Raw genomic sequence first — 17,948 nt, 5'->3', positions numbered from 1 at the left:
ACTGAACTACACCCCCAAATTTCATGCTCCAGTTTCCAACCTAGTTTTGCGAATATTGCCAATGTGTTTAAGAGGGTACCTTTCCCTATTTAGAGGTTCGCTGTCCTGCACACACCTGCTGATCAAACTGGGTCCTTTCTGATTCTTTGCTAAGAGCAAAACATTCCAGCCCAGGGACTGGCATCACAGTCCAATTTCTGCCTCATCATCGCACAGAAAATCGAGTTCTCGATGAGTCTGCCCCTCTCCCTGGCCTCACATCAACCAAACCACCGTTGTGGGTGTTCAAGCTTTGGAGTGTAGCGAGAAAGCCATTGCAAAGCTGGTGTAAAGTCAGTGTATTATTTTGATCTGTCTCTTCCTCGACCTTCTTCACCTGGATTTGTTGAGCATTACGATATGTATGAAATCATCACCACTTTGTCTTAATTAGTAAATAATCTCTATAGCGTTAGTCAGGCAAAGCAAGCAGTGATTACTACGGTCAGGACTTTCCATTGTTTCTTCTCCTGACTGTAGCACCGGTATATTTTCACTGAAATATACAAATATGCAATATACAAACACTGAATACCTGTGGCCTGGTGAATTCCCACGGCCCTCATTTCCACCTGACTTCCATCGAAGGGTTCAATATATTAATTTTCGGGGCAGGGAAAGAAAGAGGTACCACAGGCTACACTGAATGATTCAACACTTCAGATACTTCGGCCACGCTGTGCCTTGTCATGCAGTGACCCGGCAGAGCAGTGTCCCGGTCCCTGGAGGGCGGGGGTGTCCGAAGGAACATGACAGTCCCTTCAGGACTCAGCGTGAATGAAATGGTAAGGAATCCTGAGCTTGTTCTGAGCACAGACTGACAAGAATGCTCAGCGGAGACAGCTCGCTTAATCCCACACAGCCTCCTTCAGCTACAAATTCTGGTCCCTATGCTACAGGCTGAGAAAATGAGGTAAGGGTATCAAAGAGACAGGCATAGGCTCAGGCAGGGTAAAAGGGACAGACATGCGTAGAACAGACACCCAGCAAGTTTACCGCAGTGCGCAGTGCTGAGCGAGATGTTCCGCGGAGGCCGCAGTCCTGTCCCGGTCTCTCTTGGGAGTCATGCTTCCCTTCTCACTCCCACTCTAGCGCCCCCTTTCCTTACCTCACTGATCTGACCCACGGGGGCAGCCGATGCACTGTTGCGTGTGGTCCGGGCAGAGGTCTAGCAGGGGTAATGGGAGAGATGTAGACAGTAGTTACCTGCGCAGAAGTTGCCGTTTGCTCCACAGATCACGACAGCTTTAATCGTGTAGTCTGACCCGGCTTTCTGGAGTCCGTCTCTTATTCCCCTAAGGACTGCTGGGCTAAAAGAAAAAGGTCCACGAAGCAGATTAGTCAAAATTAAACGTCTACGATCTTAGAGATTTTCCTTTACTAATGGTGGATACAGAATGAAGAATCTCGCCACAGAACTTTCACTATGTGTTCAATAGATGAAGTGTCCACTGCCAATTAAGTGCTGAGCCAATACAATAAATCCACTTTAAAAGCAATTATCGCTTTGCTTCACTGCGCTCCAACTTCGATCACGAAAAATCGTTAGTAACCAGTTTTAGGAAGATTATCCAGGCTACCACAGCGGTATTCTGGACACCGTTGTGAGAGAAGTCACTTGTCCTGGTTTAATTCACTGGCAGTGAGACTTTTCTGTCTGTGACAGCCAAATTCAGTTCTAATAGATGCAGGAGGAAAAGACACGGGCAAAGAAATGTCGGGCAAGGACCGCAGTAGCTGCTTTGCTCAGGTTCCGTACGAGGGAGGCATCCACAGAAAATACAGCTGAACCCACTATCCCAGAGGGATGGGATTGCAAACCAAGGGTGCATCCTTCGGCTGGATCTCTCTCCACTCAAGAAGTAGGGAAGACACAGTGATTCCACTCAAGACCTCTGTAGTCGCAACGGAAGGGAGAATTTGCCAAGGGGATTAGGGTGGGAAGTTGGGGAACCTAGGAAAATCCTAGGGTGACAGCTGTAAGGAAACACGAACCACTTTGACTTGGAATGTTATGTGTTCTGGGTAGAATTCTTATGTACACTACGTGAAGGTTTCAAACCAAACTGTGGCAAAAGATGTGCTGAGACCAACAGGGCAAGAATTCACGGAACACACGAGACACCTGCCGTTAACACGTGAGTGAATTATCTTTCACCCAGTTACCTTTCACCTAGACACAATTAAACAAAACCTCCTGCTCCTGACTTAGTAATAAATCAAATAAATGGAATCTGAGCCATTACAGAGCATGGAGAAGTCCAAAAGGAGCGAGCAGATGTCCTTCAGTATCTGGGCGGAACTGCTTCGGGATGCACCATCCCCAGCCTGACAAAACCCTACCATGGTCAAGTCTGGCAGATAAAACTCTGCGGGATTCCCACAAACCCCTGATAAGCCATGTTTTCCAAACTTACAACAAACCATACAATATACATGCTGCCTAACTCATAGTGCACTGTTTATGGAATAATGACAAGATTTTCTAAAAGGTGACGTCCTCACTGAGGACTCAACTGTTGTAGACAGAACACCATTTTCTACCCATGGGTAAGCGGCAGGTATGGAACCCACAGCCAAACTGCTTCCTCCTGGACTTCCCTTGCCTGGGAGCCACTGAGGCGAGGGCTGGGGCTCCACATTACAATCACGCTCTCATCTTTTATTCATATTCCTGTTGTAATGTTCTGTCCTGTCCCTTTAAAAGATAAGCCCCGCCCACTCCCTCCCCTGTCCACTGAGGAAATCAGATCTTCCTTCCACTTCCAGCCTGAGTTCCTTCCTTTCCATCTTTCTCCCAAAGAGGCAGCTTCTGTCTCTCTCCCTTCTCAGCCAGGCTCTGTCCACGTTCCCTCCCGCCTGCAGACGGGCCGGCTGAGGATGCATGGAACCCTGGGCTCCAGAACCAGGTTTCTTTACAACAGCTCTGTGTTGTATCTGCCTGAACGCCAACCTCTGCACACACACCAGCAGCTTCAGTAGTGACTTTTCCCCTTCCAGTCAGCTGACCACAACCTTCACGGCTACCGTTGAGCCCTTTGTTGACATTCATGTCTGGTTTCTTCCCATAGCTAAAAACGTAATAAAAACAACCCAGGGTAGTCCACCCACACTAGCACTGCACACGCTGTTGCATGTGTGTTTTGTGCAGTGGCATGCCTTTGGTAGGACCCACCAAGAGCATCCACTTTGCCCAATTCCTGTTCACTATGTATGTGTGTGTACATACATATAACTTAAATGTACCTATATTTACTATTAAATGTTATAATTGTCTGTTTATTGTATCTCATTCCAGACTACAAAGCAATAAGTCCCATGTTTTAAACTGGTATGTACTTTTAAGTCTCTTAATCCAACCCTGCTTTACCTGTTAAGTTGAGAGCCAGTAGAGTCAAACTCGGACCCAGCTCTCCAGGCAGATTCTATACTGTAGTTATAACTCATCTATACCTGGTAAACAGCCCTCAACTGTTCAGAGATCTGGGGAATATGGCATTTAAATACTTGATTATTAAAAAACTTTTCATAACAGAAAGAGACAGGTTGGCTGCTAGCAGCAGCACTCTACTCTATTTCCCCCAAAGAAGACAGAAGACAAATGGACACCAAACAGCGGCCATCTGCAATTCACTTCAACTGCCAAGCACTGACCACTGGGGAAAAACTGCCTTTCGTCTAAACTGAAGATCACCAGACGTTGACAGAATCACTGGAATCAACAGCTTAGCTGCTCAGGTCAATCTTCCTACAGATTTCTTAGTCTGCAGGATCTTCAAGAGTCTGGCAGGTCCTGCACTAAACAGCAAAAGACAAATATGACTCTCAACAACCATGAAGGACCCTGAGGAGTAGTTCTAGGTGCGAACCAAGTAAGTTCTCTGTCATTTTTAATCAATAACTCAAGTAAAATTATATCCTTCTCAAAGACATCTGATGCAGTTTGACAGCTGAGAGGTTTTGTCAGTTTAAAAGGACAACCTCACCGAACAAATTTCAGTAAAATACAAATGCAAGTTATTAAGGTGTGTACCTGCAAGTTATGAAGGTGTGAGGCCAAGAGCATGCTATCAAATTTCTCTCTCATGCTGTCTTCCATAGTCTTAAAGACACTTTTCATTATGAAAAACATCTGTCAAGTCATTCTGACATAAATATGCTACTGTTTATGCAATGTATATGTCTAAAACTTAGGCTTTCACAAACCCAAAAAATTCTTGTGAGTTCCAGAGAGCCAAATTAAAGGATCCCCCTTAAACAGGTCAGATACACCTTTCTCAATTCCCTGGTCCTAAAAAATTTTTTCCTAAACTTTGTCCTCTGTTCTGCCAATACCTTAAACACGTATAAGAGATACCAGACATAGCCAGGCGGTGGTAGCGCACACCTTTAATCCCAGCACTCGGGAGGCAAAGGCAGGCGGATCTCTATGAGTTCAAGACCAGCCTGGTCTACAAGAGCTAGTTCCAGGACAGGCTCCAAAGCTACAGAGAAACCCTGTCTCGAAACCCCCCCCCAAAAAAGAGAGAGAGAGACACCAGACATTTCCATACCACAAACACCGGACAGGAACAAAGAGACCAACTACGCCAGAATGTGACCAGCACCCAGATTTCTCAGGTGCCCTCCCCAGACGATGCCCACAAATTAAGTAGGAAGCAGTCTTGAGAATCCGCTGTCCCAATTCCTTTAAGCTGTTGTGCCTAAACTCCTGCCTTTTTATTATAAAAAAGAGATGGGACTGTAATGGTCTGTCCTGTTCCTTTAAGAGACAAGCCCTGCCCACTTCCTCCCACACACACACTGAGGCAAGCAGATCTTCCTTCTGCTTCCAGCCTGTGTTTCTTCTTTTCTGTCTCTCCTTCCCAAGAAGCAGCTTCTGCCTCTGCCTCTCTACCTTCTCCCCACTTCTTCCTCCCATCTCTCTCTCTCTCCCTCTTTCTCTCTCTCTCTCTCTCTCTCTCTCTCTCTCTCTGCATCTCTCTCTGCTCTTCTCCCTTCTCCCCTTCCCCCTTTCCCTTTTCCCTCCATAACCCAGTAAATAAATAACCACTTTCTCTGCATGGCAGGCCTGATAGGTCTCTGTCTCTCACCTGCCGTGTGGCTCCCTGCCTGGCACCGGCTGCCTTCATGACCCACCATGTTCTTGTGCCTGCTGCCGGCTGCAGCCGTTTTACCATAACACTGTACATTTTGAAAACTCATAAACAGGAAAAAAGAAAAAATAAAAAAAAAGTGGCTACAAAGAAAAGAACTTGACCATGACCAGCTGAGGAATATCATGGCCTGTCTCCCAGCTGGGACAGTGGAATCTGAGAAGACACGTGAGCCAAGGTCTGCTTCACGACAACAAGCCCTTCCCTTCTTTGGAACTATTAAAACAATGACAGCATCCAAAACCCAAACAGAAAGTTTATTAAGTCAAATGTGTCCAATTTCATAAAGACAGAAAGAAACAAAGAAAAGAAAGAGAGAAAGAAAAGAAGAACGAATATGAAACATGCCAAATGGTAAGAAAAAATCTTAAAACAGAATAACAAAGTCCTTAGGGAATAAAGGGAGGCTTTTGCCTTTGCAGGGCAATTATTTTTTACCTACTTAATTTCTACCCTTTAACCTTTTGCCTTTGACTGGTTAATTAGAAACAAAATCTGATTACAAAAACGAATTCTGAGCCATTACAAGGCACACGCAGCCAGTGTGGGCACCCTTCTAGACCAGCTCTGGATAAGGAAAATCCCCACATATGGAGGTCTATTATACAAAAAGAGCAGATCAGCTGCATGGAGCCTATGGTCACTGCCATCTCTAGACTCCTCAGAACTAGAGCTATCCTGGGAGTGGTGGCCAGGCATAAATGAAGAGAAACCCCTATGTTTATCAGGGCCTCAGGCACGCTGGGTGTAGTTACATTTTTAAATCTGTGTTGGCTGGATGGCAGATGGGAGACCCAGGGATACAAAAGGCCACTGTATTTTCCTTCTGGGTAAAGAATGGCAGCCAGTGGTGGCTCACGTCTGTAATCTCAGCTCTTGGATGCTTGGGGCAGGAGAACTGTCTCAAGTTCAAAGCTAGCCTGCATTATAGAGTGAAGTCTTGTTTCAAAAATCCAAAACGAAGAAACGCCAACAACCCCTTAGAGGACAGTGAATGATTGGCCTCCACCAAATTGCCTCAGCTGGTGCCACGAGAAGAAACTGGCGGTTCCTGTTCCAACCACACCTCTCTTTTTATGTATGTTGTGGGTAACACTGAACACCTCCCTCCAGAAAACAAAACAACAACAACAAAGCACAGAAATAAAGAGAAAGGATGAGCTGCTCTAGGGAAAACATCGCTACGAGATATAGGAGCTGGGGCTCCCACAGCCTGAAGGGAATGGCCGTGGAGTAGGGGTGGAGGGTGGAGTGATGGAGGGGGGTAAGGGGAAGATGAAGGGGTCTGCGGAAAAGCCAGCTTTTCCTGAGTGCAGAGCAAATGCTTCAGCTTTGCTCATATCAAGCCTTTCCCTATGGACAGCAAGTTTGAGGCTTATGAACCAGTCATTTTTCCCCAAATGGATAAGAAAATCAGACAGTCCAAACTAACCTCTAAAGACGGCTTTGTTACACAAAACTGGTTTCAGTAGTGCATTGGTACGTGTGTCTTCAGTTCTAAAGAAAAACGTTCTAGTTTTAACTCTCTGGGTTTCAGGGCAGAGTGGGCGGGAGTTGGCTGGGGTACTGAAAGCCTCCATTTCCCGGGCCAGGCCTGGTAAGCAACTAGGTGCTAAGTCTACACAATGCCAACCCATCTGAACTCAAGCAAAACAAGTCTGGCTAGATTCAATGTTAAACTATTTCTCAGGGTAAATCCCCAAATTAGTCCAGTAAGCATGTTTATGAGTTACCTTTCCCCCATTACTTTTAACTCTTGAACCTGGAGGAAATAAAAGAACCCCCCCCCCCCCCCCCCGTCCCACTCCCACCCTTGCCCAGTTCTAATTAATTAGTGATCGGATCACAACACAGCTCGAGAACTGTTACATAATATCCACAAGCCCACAAACCATAAACATTTTCCTCTGCATCTGTGGGAACCAGGCTTGCAGAGACCCTCTCTCCACAGGACCTAAATCTTCATATAGTGAAGTCCCTCATAGAAAATGAGATAGTATTCAAATATACACACATCATCTCTAGACTACTTACAATAGCCCATAACCTGGAAATGCTATGTAAATATTTCTTAAAATACATTACTCAGAGAATAATAACAAGGCCGGGTAGTGGTGGCGGCGGCGCACGCCTTTAATCCCAACACTCGGGAGGCAGAGGCAGACGGATCTGTGAGGTCGAGGCCGGCCTGGTCTACAGGAGCTAGTTCCAGGACAGACTCCAAGACAACACAGAGAAACCCTGTCTTGAAAAAAAAACTAAACAAATAACAACAACAAAATAACAAGGGGAAAAGAATCTATGTGTTCATTCGGGAGACTTCCATGACCGATGAGACTACGCGTCCCACCCAGGGTTGGCTGAATGGCAGATGTAAAACAGAGGGCTGGGTTTTTTCCCCTTCTTGGTAAAATGTGAGGCCACAACTGAGCCAAAACACTCTAGAATGAGGCGCTGGGTCTTCCCCACTTCACCTCGCCTCTCTACTTTGATTTATGTTCTTGGTAATTTGGGGAAAAGTTCATAAATAGGAAACACTGGAGAAGGAACATGGCTTTGTTTGGTTTTCCGTAGGTTAAGGGGAGAAAAGCAACTAGGGATATTATTAGACATAGAGTCGAGCCTCCCCTGTACTCTCCGAGGAATTCTCCAACTTTAAAGATTCAGGTGGCTCAGGAGGTGCCACAGCTCTGCAGCACTGGAAAGACCCCAGCAGCTAGGACAAGTGTGTCCTCGCCACAACACATTGCCAGGAGGAGAGGACAGGGTGTGGAGATATTGCCTGAGTGCCCACTGTGCTTCTTTGACTACAGCTGGCTTTGCATTTTCAACAGTTAAAAAAAAATACAGTCAGGCACGGTGGTGCTCGCCTTTAATCCCAGTGCTGGGGAGGCAGAGTCAGGCGGATCTCTGTGAGTTCAAGGTCAGCCTGGTCTACAAACCGAGTTTCAGGACAGCCAGGGCTGTTACTCAGAAAAACCCTGTCTCGAAAACCCCAAAAGATTAGATATAAAAAATGCTGTAGCTTATCAACACAGTAATAAAACATGCCAAAGTAACCTCTAGGGGTAAGTTTGACTTAAAAAAACTAAGTTTTCTGTTATGAATGTTTGTCTTCAGTTCCAATGTAAAACATGGAGTTTCTTACTATGTGAATTACAGGAAGAAGAAAAGAAGCCAAAACTTTTTCAGAGACTGGGCTAGAAATCCTCTCTACTGTGCACTTAGAAACAGAGCTGACATCCATATGAAGAGAAGGAATATAAAGGACTAATCTAGCAATGAAGGAGTTAAACTACTTCTTTTGAAAAATCAAAGTTGCTCCAATCAGCATATCTCCCTTAACTGGAAAGAGGTAACTTCATACAAAACAAACAAAAAACCCAAAACACAAAAACAAATAGAAAAGGATTAAGGAGGGAGGGAGGAAAGAAGGAAATTTTGTTTCTGTTTTAAGTTTTTGTTTTGTTTTAAGTGGTTTATCAGTACACTTAATGAATTAGTTGCCAAGGGGAAGGTCCTCAATAGCCAACTTCTAGAGAGGACATTTAACCTCAGAATACAGGGGATGCTTGTCCTTGTGGACGCATGACCTTTCCCCTAGTGACTTTTCACCCTTTAAACTAGAGAAATCAAATAGACTTTCGACTGGCTAATTGGAAATCCAATCAGATAATGAAGTAGATTTAAAAGCATGACATAATATTTACAAGTCCAAAAATTCCATGTAATTGATCCTTGGTATATGTGGGAAATTAGTTCTAAGACTTTCCATCCTTCCCAGAATCCTAAACCTCAAATGTTCAAGTTCCTAATGCAAAGTCTTTTTCTGCATATAAATTATAATTCTAGACTATTTGTAAAACCCTACAACATGGAAAGGCTTGTTAATAGTTTTTATACAAGGAAAAAATTGTGTGTGTGCAACAGAGACCTAAGCATCCTGGATAAAACGACACTTTCTATCCACGGTTAGCCGATGCAAACCCAAGGATGCAAAGAGCTGGCTGTTTTTTAAGAGACTCTTAAATCGAGCCAGCATCACCTCAATCAGTGTTGGGAGAAGACAGGGAATTCTCCCATCCCAACCCAACCTTCCTCTTTTATCTGTGCTTTTGGAGACTCCTGAACAAGACTCAGAAATGGGAAAAGGGAAATGGCTGTAACTGGTACAGTTCTCTTAAACTCAACTGAGAGGTCCCAGCAAGGGAAGGTCCACTGGAGCTGAGAAAGTACTTCCCCTGCTTACAACACCAGATTTGTGTGTGTGTGTGTGGAGTTGAGATGATAACATTCACTGGCTGAGAAAATAGCTCAGTAGTTAAAGAACTTACCACAAGAGCAACACACGTGATTCTGGAGACCAGAACCTATGGAAATGCTGGGTGGGTGTGGTGGCCAGGAGATAGCATCCTTGCTTGGACCAAGCTAGCTAACTAGATTAGCCCTGTTGGTGGGCTCTGAGTTCAGAGGTGGGGAGCCATCAAGGAAGACTCAACGTCAACCACTGACTTCCATACTCATATATGAGCATATAGGTATAAGGATGCTCTCTCTCACACACACATGTACATTTGAACATGTATGCATGGATACACCTATATATGAGAAAAATAGAAAAAAAATAAACAAGATAACATTTTGATATCAGCTTCTTTGACCATAGCATGATTTTCCTACCAGAAATTTTTTGCTGTTGCTACTTAATCCAAAGTTTACCAAATCAAATTTGTGATCTACAGCCAGCTTTTTTTCCCCAAATAAAGAAACAAGTAAAACTAGAATATTCCAAAATCTATAACATGTGAGGATAGGCTAGGTTTCAGAAAATTCTTCCAGATCGACATTCTGCATGCATGTATGCATCTTCAAATTTTATGCACTTAATTTAAATTTAAGGTTTTTTTGTTTAAACCAGGTAAGTTATAGTAATAGAAAATGTTGAAGCTGGGTGGTGGCTCACTCCTTTAATCCCAGCACTCGGGAGGCAGAGGCAGGCGGATCTCTGTGAGTTCGAGGCCAGCCTGGTCTATAAGATCTAGTTCCAGGACAGGCTCCAACGCTACAGAGCTCTCAAAAAACCAAACCAAACCAAAACAAACAAACAAACAAACAAATAAAATGTTGAAAACCATCGCCCTGGAAGACAGGTTAAGTCATCAGCCATGTTCCACACTTAGGAAGAAACTGTAATTACCAAGAACAGAGGGAGACATGGCTGCCTACTCCAGCAACAAAGGCTTTTAATTGGTTGGGGAGAAAAGTATTAGACAATTTACCATACCTCATTCGTGTAAAAAGAGATAGCTTCCCACATAAAATCAGAAAGAAGAAAGGCCGAAAAAAAGTTAAGGTAAAAAAACAAGGGAGCTGTTGCTGAACAATCACGAGGCTGGAGCAGAGGCTGGGAAAGGCTTCTGTAGGGACTGGCCACAGGCTGCTCAGGGGTACACGGAGGACCGCAATGCGGAGCCGTTTACAATCTCCGTTCCTTTTAACCCGTACAGTTTTTTAGTTAGATACTTAACATTTCTCCGGACCGGGGAGGGACTGAGCAGGTTAAAGGCTAGAAACACATCACGTAAGTACCAGAAGGACTGTGGGTGTGAAAGTGGAGCATTCCGCCCTCACCTCTTGATGGACATAGTGCCTTATTGTGAACAGAAAGTTCAGCAGAATCCATCTCTCTAGTAATCCTATCGGTATACAAAGATCCCAAATGGAAAAGGGATCGTATTGCTTATGCTTTCTTTGTGAGAACATGCGGTGCCCACTTCCTGACTGAGATCAAGAGTACAACTGACATGATTAGTATATTCTTCCGTCCCCCAAATGGCCAGTAATTGGATCTATTTGTGTATGGTTTTATTTCTGCATACTGTAGTGTACTACTATATCAATACATACTGCATATGTATTAGTGAATACCATCCTTCACATTAAAATAAGTACGGTAATATATTAAGCCAGGTATGGTAGCTCACACCTTTAGTCCCAATATTTGGTAAGCAGAGGCAGGTGGATGTCTGTGAGTTTGAGACCAGCCTAGTCCACATAGTTAGTTCCAGATCAGCCAGGAGTACACGGGAGGATCCTACTTCAAAAAATTGTAATATTAATAATAAGGATAAAATTTGACCTCTGTGGGCATCAGGCATGCATGTGGTACCAAGACATACATGCAGGTAAAACACCCATACACATAATAAAATAAAAATAGTTCAAAATGTTTAAAATAAAATCTAATGGCAGTGTGGTTTAAAATCTCTCTTAAAATCAACATGTCTTCTCTTTTCTGATTTTTTATTTTTTTTAGACAGGGTCTGACTAGATCAAGGCTTCCTCCTGCCTCAGTCTACTGAATGCAGCGATTCCAGGTGTGTGCCAACCTGGCTTCTGTTCGTTTTGCTCCAGCAGCTTGTGCTGGGAATGTCCACCAAATGGTCTGCTTTTACTTTACTCATTCTGCTGTTATACAACTATTTCCTTGCGATTGAAGCACTCCTTCCTGAAGGAGGAGAAAGGTTAAGATTCAGGAAACTGAAGATACTGACAGGGCGCTGGAAGCTAACCGCTTTCCTGATGTTTAAGATGCTCAGGAAGCTCGGAGACCTGAAGATTCACAATCTCCACCTCATCCAACCCCCAACCCCTGCTCCCCAGGTTACAGGAGCAGAAGCAACTGTGCAACTGTGTGTGTGTGTGTGTGTGTGTGTGTGTGTGTGTGTTGGGGCCGGGGCGCTCTGTGCAGTGGAGCTCCGGGGATGGGATGTAGTTTTCGGGAGCTGTCATGTTGGGGTGGGCTTTCCAGTGGTTCAGTTGCTTTGGAAGCACCTATGTTCTTGTAACTAACCTCAACAAACTCACTAATCTACGAAGCTAACTTGGGTGGAATAATTTATTTGGTCTGCCGCAGGCGCCCTCTCTGGGATGAACGGATAGTGGCTCACGTCTGCTGTATATGAGTATTCTCAGTTTGTCTGGGCCTGTTCATCAAAGATCATCAAAGCAGGGCTTGTGGATGGAAGGAGGGGACCAAAAGGTCACCGAATATCCAGGCCATCCCCCTCTTCCGTAACTGCACCCTAATAGGTAGGGAAGGATTATGGGAGAGAGATTCCGACATAGCCAAGCAGGACTCATGATCTTTGCTGGGGAGGACTGCTTCCAGTGTGGCTGCTCTAAGCTTGCCCATGCTTCTGCTCCCAGCGCCCTCACCCACTGTTCTGAAAGTTAGCTTAACAAACCCACGGGTGCGCCCCACCCCCACCCCCGCAGAGTGAATTTGGCTGGAACTGCACCTAGGGTTGTCCTTTAGACTGCAGGTCTCCCTTAGGGAAGAAATTTTAGCAACATCTCAGTGAAATGTTATACCGTATATGTCATGATCCGGCCACCACTTCGGCAGTCTGCGCACGGGTGACTCCTCCTGAGGCTAATAGAGAATTATATTCTATTCGCCAGTGATATGGAATGAACAAAGTAAATGAACTTGATCATTTTCCAAAAGAACAACAGATCTCACTTTTGAAAGTAATTAATGTGCGTTGCATTGCACGGGAGAGCTTCGCAGGTGAAGAAAACAAAACTTAAGCTTTTCAGAAAATGCTACTCAGTAGGCCTCTTCCGACGGGGAGCGTTGACAGGATTGGGTACCAAACTCAGTGCTTTACTATAGCTTTGGGGGTTGCAAGCCGGCAGGAGGATTGTATGAAGCCACGCCTCTGTAGGTTCCAGACCGAACCAGCCCAGAGCGCGCAATGAGTTTAACAACGAATGGAAGGAAGGCCCGAGTCAGCAGCTCATTGGCCGGCCTTTCTAAGGGAGGCGAGCCCCCACCCAGATCCGCCACACCCCTTGACCCGGAGCTGTTACCTGACCGCGTTGACTGGAGGGTTGCAGAGACGGATCAGCGCCAGGGAGTTAGGCAGCCTCAGAAACTCAGCCATTTTCTCAAGGTATCCAGCACCTCTGATGTCTTGGGCAGACTGTGTCTCCTTTTCTGGGCCGCCCTGAGAGGAGGGGCACGCGCTGGGCCAATGGGAGCAGCCGCCGCCACCGCCTCCTGCCCCTTGAACCAAGTCTCAGCAAGGCTGGCTGCCCTCCAGAGGGAATGGCCAAAGGCAAGCCCAGCTGCTGGGTCTCCCCACTGAAGTCAACCACGTGTTCCCCAAACAGTCACCTGCCCTGGCAGGAAGCCCCGAGTGCCCCGTCTACTCATCCCTCTCTGGTTCTGCCCCTTCTAAGGGCTGGAATTTCTTCGCATAGTTCATCCACGAGCTGCGCACCTGTTATAGGATGGATATAGGCTGGATACTGACAATAAACCATGCCTTGTCTCTTCCCTCTCAAAGGTCAGCCTGAGCAGGGTCCTTCCAAATGCGTATGTTTCTCATGGTTGCCAAAGCCCACCAAGTAGCCAGAAGACAGTGTGCAGATCGACAGGAAACACACATATGCACACAGACGCGCGCGCGCGCGTTTAAATCTTCACTGATGTCTCCCAAGTTTTAACAATGTCTAAAGATTATTTTCACACATGTTCTTTACTTCCTGAAATTAAGAAAGGGTCTAGCTAGTAGAAAAATGCTGACTGCCCTGGAAGTCCCGGGTCAGACAAGCAGCGGTCAGAGTCATCCTAATAATCGGAACCCACATGTCAAGGACAGCCCAGCACCCAAAGCATGTTCTCAGGTGCCAGCGATGACAAGAGCTTCGTGGGAGCAAGTGGCTACTGACAAGCGACAGGATTATCTATCTAACGCCTCTAAAACTGTGCCTATTCCGCAGACGCTAACCCGTCCCCAAACTCCCCCATTGTGTTCTGTTGGCGGAAGTCTGCCCTGTCAGCCCAGGTCTCCCCTATAAGGAGCAGTAACTTCAGCTTTGCCTCCCTCCAGATACTGGTATCCAGGAGAAAATACCAAATTATCCTAGGAGCTCAAACAGCTAGAGGTCAAGGTTTAATAGCACTGAGTGGCCTTAGCACACCTCACCCTGTGGGGCATGGGGAGATAACAAGCATACTTTGGAGCCAGCTTGACACTCTTTGTCCTCTCTGCCTTGCAGGAATCAGTCGGTGACCACTGTGTCTCTGCATTTTTATTTTAGTTGAGCACAGTTGTGTCCCCTATCGTGGGGTCGTGGTGCAAGCTTCTGTGTAAATCTAAAACACTGCCTGGATGTTTGGGCTTGGCTTCTCATCAGCGACATGCCCTGCATGAGGCAAGTGAGGCATTTAGGTGACAAAGTTCAAAGGGCAGTTAATATCAGGATCACCCAGTGTTGACCCTGCCTGCTCCTCAACAAAAACAGGCTCACCCACAGTCCTATACATTGTGAGACTACTGGAGAGAGCTAGGTGGTAGCATGCCGATTTCTCTTTTCCTGGTGCTGCAACATTGTCTTTATGCACGGGTTCCATATGTGTTGAGTCCATGGATGTGGATTTTGTCAATTAGGTGGTTTCTCTTATGTTGCTGTCTGCAGAATGCTTGACTATTTGAGAGTCTTTTGATCGTTGGTGTGAACTACTATATCTTTCTGTTATTTTACTCAGTTTGTCTTCTGAAGCGCTCAGCTACTTCATAGGATGTCATTCCCCGGGGGTAAGCACTGCGCAACTTCTGCATGTCACGCCTTTGCTCAAGTCCATTGCTTTCACTGTAGCAACTGCGTTGCCTTGAGTCCCCAGTTCACGGAGGTATCTCGGGATTGTTAATGCGTCAAAGGAATCATTGTAAGCACTGGAACTGCTACGGTGCCCAGGAGGTAAATGGTGAACCCTATTGAAAATACTGCTGGCCAGCGCAGGTCTTTATCTATGGGAAGAACAGGAGTGGCTCTTTCTCCCCATCTCGAGATCTCTGCCTAAATCAATTCAGTCTCATTGAAAGGAAGGAAAATACCCACGGGTCTAATGATCCTTCTCTTTTTAACTTTGCATCACGTAAGTTTTCAAGTGTGCACCAAAAATGAGAGCACAGTCAAGCGACTCTATCACTCTGTGACCGCTGATCGCTGTTGCCCTCCCATGTTGTATAGTAATGTCACTCACAGAACTATGGTGTTTCGGCCTTGACTCTGCCCAATGCAGTGTGATAGTGCTTGGCATGGTGGTGCAAGTCTGTAATCCCAGTCAGCACCCAGGAGGCTGAGGCAGGAGGATCACCATGAGTTTGAGGCCACCCTGGGCTATACAGAGGTTTCATAACAAACAAATGAAGGTGATGTAATGGCCTTTTCTCCATTCTCCTCTCAACTCCTCCCTATTGTGTCGCATTTCCATCCCATACCTGCCACCACGTCTTTTCAAAAAAAAAAAAAAAAAAAAAAACCAGGTATTTTAATAGGTAAAAGGGGAAGGGCACTAGAGGTGGCTCGGAAAGCTCAGAACTATCTCTGGGATTTATTTACTTTTGTACTCAGACTGCAAATGCTTATGACCTATCAGCTCCCAAAGTCTTGGGGCATTCAAGTGTCATCATTGTAGGTAATAGTTCAGTAGGTCAAAGGAGAGATGGGCGCAGGGGAGGGGCCAGAGAGAACAAAGACTGACTTTACCTCCGGGCATCTAGTCGTCACCCTGGTAAGCTTTACTTATTTTCCCACGTCATAGAGCATTGCAGTGTTTGTTCAGGGAAGACTTTTACAAAGAACTGGGGGCCTAGAGAGCTGACAGGATTATTTAAGGCCATATGGCTGTTAACAGAAATTCCTTCTGAGGAACTGGATCACACCCCTGTGTGGTCTAACAGCCCTGAGATTCCCAGGGTAGACCAGCAGGTGGAGTCCCATGAGAGCTGGTTATAGCTCAGGTCCAAAGGTGGAAGGATATTTGGAGGCAGAATTCCCACTTCCTTAGGACGTCTCCCTCAAATCTTTTCTTCTAAACACCTCCAGTCACTTGGACAAGGCCCACCCATGTTATGGCCCAACATGTACTTTATTCAAAACCAGCTAATTGGGGCTAGAGAGATGGCTCTTCAGTTAAGAGCGCTAGCTGCTCCTTCACAGGACGAGAGTGTGATTCCCAGCACATACATGGTAGCGCTCACTTGTCTGTAACTCTAATCTCAAGGGATCTGAAGCTTTCTTCTGGCCTCTTTAGGCATCAGACTTACACGAGGTTTGTAGATATACATGCAGGCCAAAACACCCACACACATAAAAATAAACTAAAAACTAAAAAAAAAAAAATCAACTGATGGAAATGTTATTTCTATCTAAAGAATTATTTTACAGAAACACCTAGAATAATGGTTCACCAAAAAAACTGGCTTTTGTGGCCTAATCAAGTTGACATAGAAGATCAGCTATCATAGAAGACAGAACACGATTTGGTTCTGTGCGTATGAAAAGAGAATAATTTGAGTTTATTTTAAATTTTTATTCTTAAAAAGAAAATAGGTTATTGTTTTTTTTTTCCTTGCTCAAGTGTGATAATCAGACAGGAAAAGACGTTAGGAACCATAACATCTTCAAGACCAAATGTCCTTATTAAAATGAACAATGATGAGAAACACTGTTCCCCCGGTTTAGGCCAAAAGGCCTGGCTCAGAGTCCCCAACATTAGAATTGGAATAAACCCCAACCTATTCCAATAAGCCAAGCAAAGCAATGAATAGCATGGAAGGTCAGAAAAGGGAGAGACATCAGTGTGGGTGCTGGGAAGAACAGATAAATGGGTTCTGTGAGCACAAGTTCACCTTCCAGGGGCTAACAGGACCTTTGTACAAAAGAGAAATGAAGGAAGAAGTTGGGTTATGACCTATGATGTGGGATGTCCTTCTGTATATGTGTTGCTTTTATTGGCTAATCAATAAAGCTGTTTTGGCCAATGACGTAGAAGAGTAAAGCCAGGCAAGAAATCTGAACAGAGATATAGGGAAAAAGAAGGAAAAATCATAAAGATGCCATGTAGCTGCCAAAGGATGCCCAGAATCTTGCCAGGAAGACACAGACTCGTGGCGATACACAGATGAATAAAAAATGGGTTTATATAAGATGTAAGAGCTAGAAAGGGATATACCTAAGCTATTGGCCAAACTGTGTTGTAATTCATATAGTTTCTGTGTGATTATTTGTGTCTGGAAGGCCAGAAATGAATGAGCAATCTCTGTATACAAATGTCACCAATGTAGGCCAACTACATCCACATAAAATCAGAGAGCTTGGGAAGAAATTTTAGACACAAAAGAACAAAGTTAAGCATGGCTTCTTGGTAGCAGCATTTTCTTTGGTGAGCTCTGTTTGCTAGAAGCAAGCAGAGGCATGGTTCCTTTAAGAGGAGGCTTCCTGACTCAGCGTTAGCAGCAAAAACTGCACAGCACCTTTAAGAGATGGCTTCCTGGTTTGTGCTGGTGCATCAGTGGTTTGGTTGATCATTTTAACAATTCTGATCCCACAAGGAGGGTGTGGAAAGTTGCTGTTGTTATTATTACTTGTAGGGACAATTTGGTTCCTATAACCTGTTAGTTAGGGTTTCTCTTACTGTGAGGAGACACATTGACCATGGCAACTCTTATAAAGGGAAACTTCATGGAGGCTCACTTACAGTTTAGAGCTTTAGTCCATTATTGTCATGTTGGGAAGCAAGGCAGAATGCAGGAAGACATGATGCTGGAGCTGAGGAGTCCTTACATCTTGACCTAAAAGCAATAGGAAGTGAACTGAGACACTGGGTGTGGTTTGAGCATGAGACCTAGATAATTGTGCTCATTGTGGACGTGGAGGGTGATTTGTCCTGTGAGC

At 45.1% G+C, this 17,948-nt stretch overlaps 1 protein-coding gene across 1 annotated transcript in view; it reads right to left on the bottom strand.

Moving 5' to 3' along the window:
• Ehhadh (enoyl-CoA hydratase and 3-hydroxyacyl CoA dehydrogenase) overlaps nt 1-13,228 on the bottom strand; it is a 35,882-nt gene extending 22,654 nt beyond the window's left edge. The window contains exons 1-2 of the mRNA XM_038345887.1: nt 13,071-13,228; nt 1,246-1,349 (exon numbers count right to left, since the gene is read on the bottom strand). Of these exons, the coding sequence (XP_038201815.1) occupies nt 1,246-1,349; nt 13,071-13,144 (178 nt within the window). The 5' untranslated portion in view covers nt 13,145-13,228. The remainder of the gene's footprint in view (nt 1-1,245; nt 1,350-13,070) is intronic.
• Between the last annotated feature and the right edge of the window lie 4,720 nt (nt 13,229-17,948).

Source organism: Arvicola amphibius, chromosome 10, assembly GCF_903992535.2.
Source record: "Arvicola amphibius chromosome 10, mArvAmp1.2, whole genome shotgun sequence".
Taxonomy (NCBI): domain Eukaryota; kingdom Metazoa; phylum Chordata; class Mammalia; order Rodentia; family Cricetidae; genus Arvicola; species Arvicola amphibius.
The sequence above is the reverse complement of the archived record's forward strand: the minus strand, read 5'-3'. Positions and strand labels throughout refer to the sequence as shown.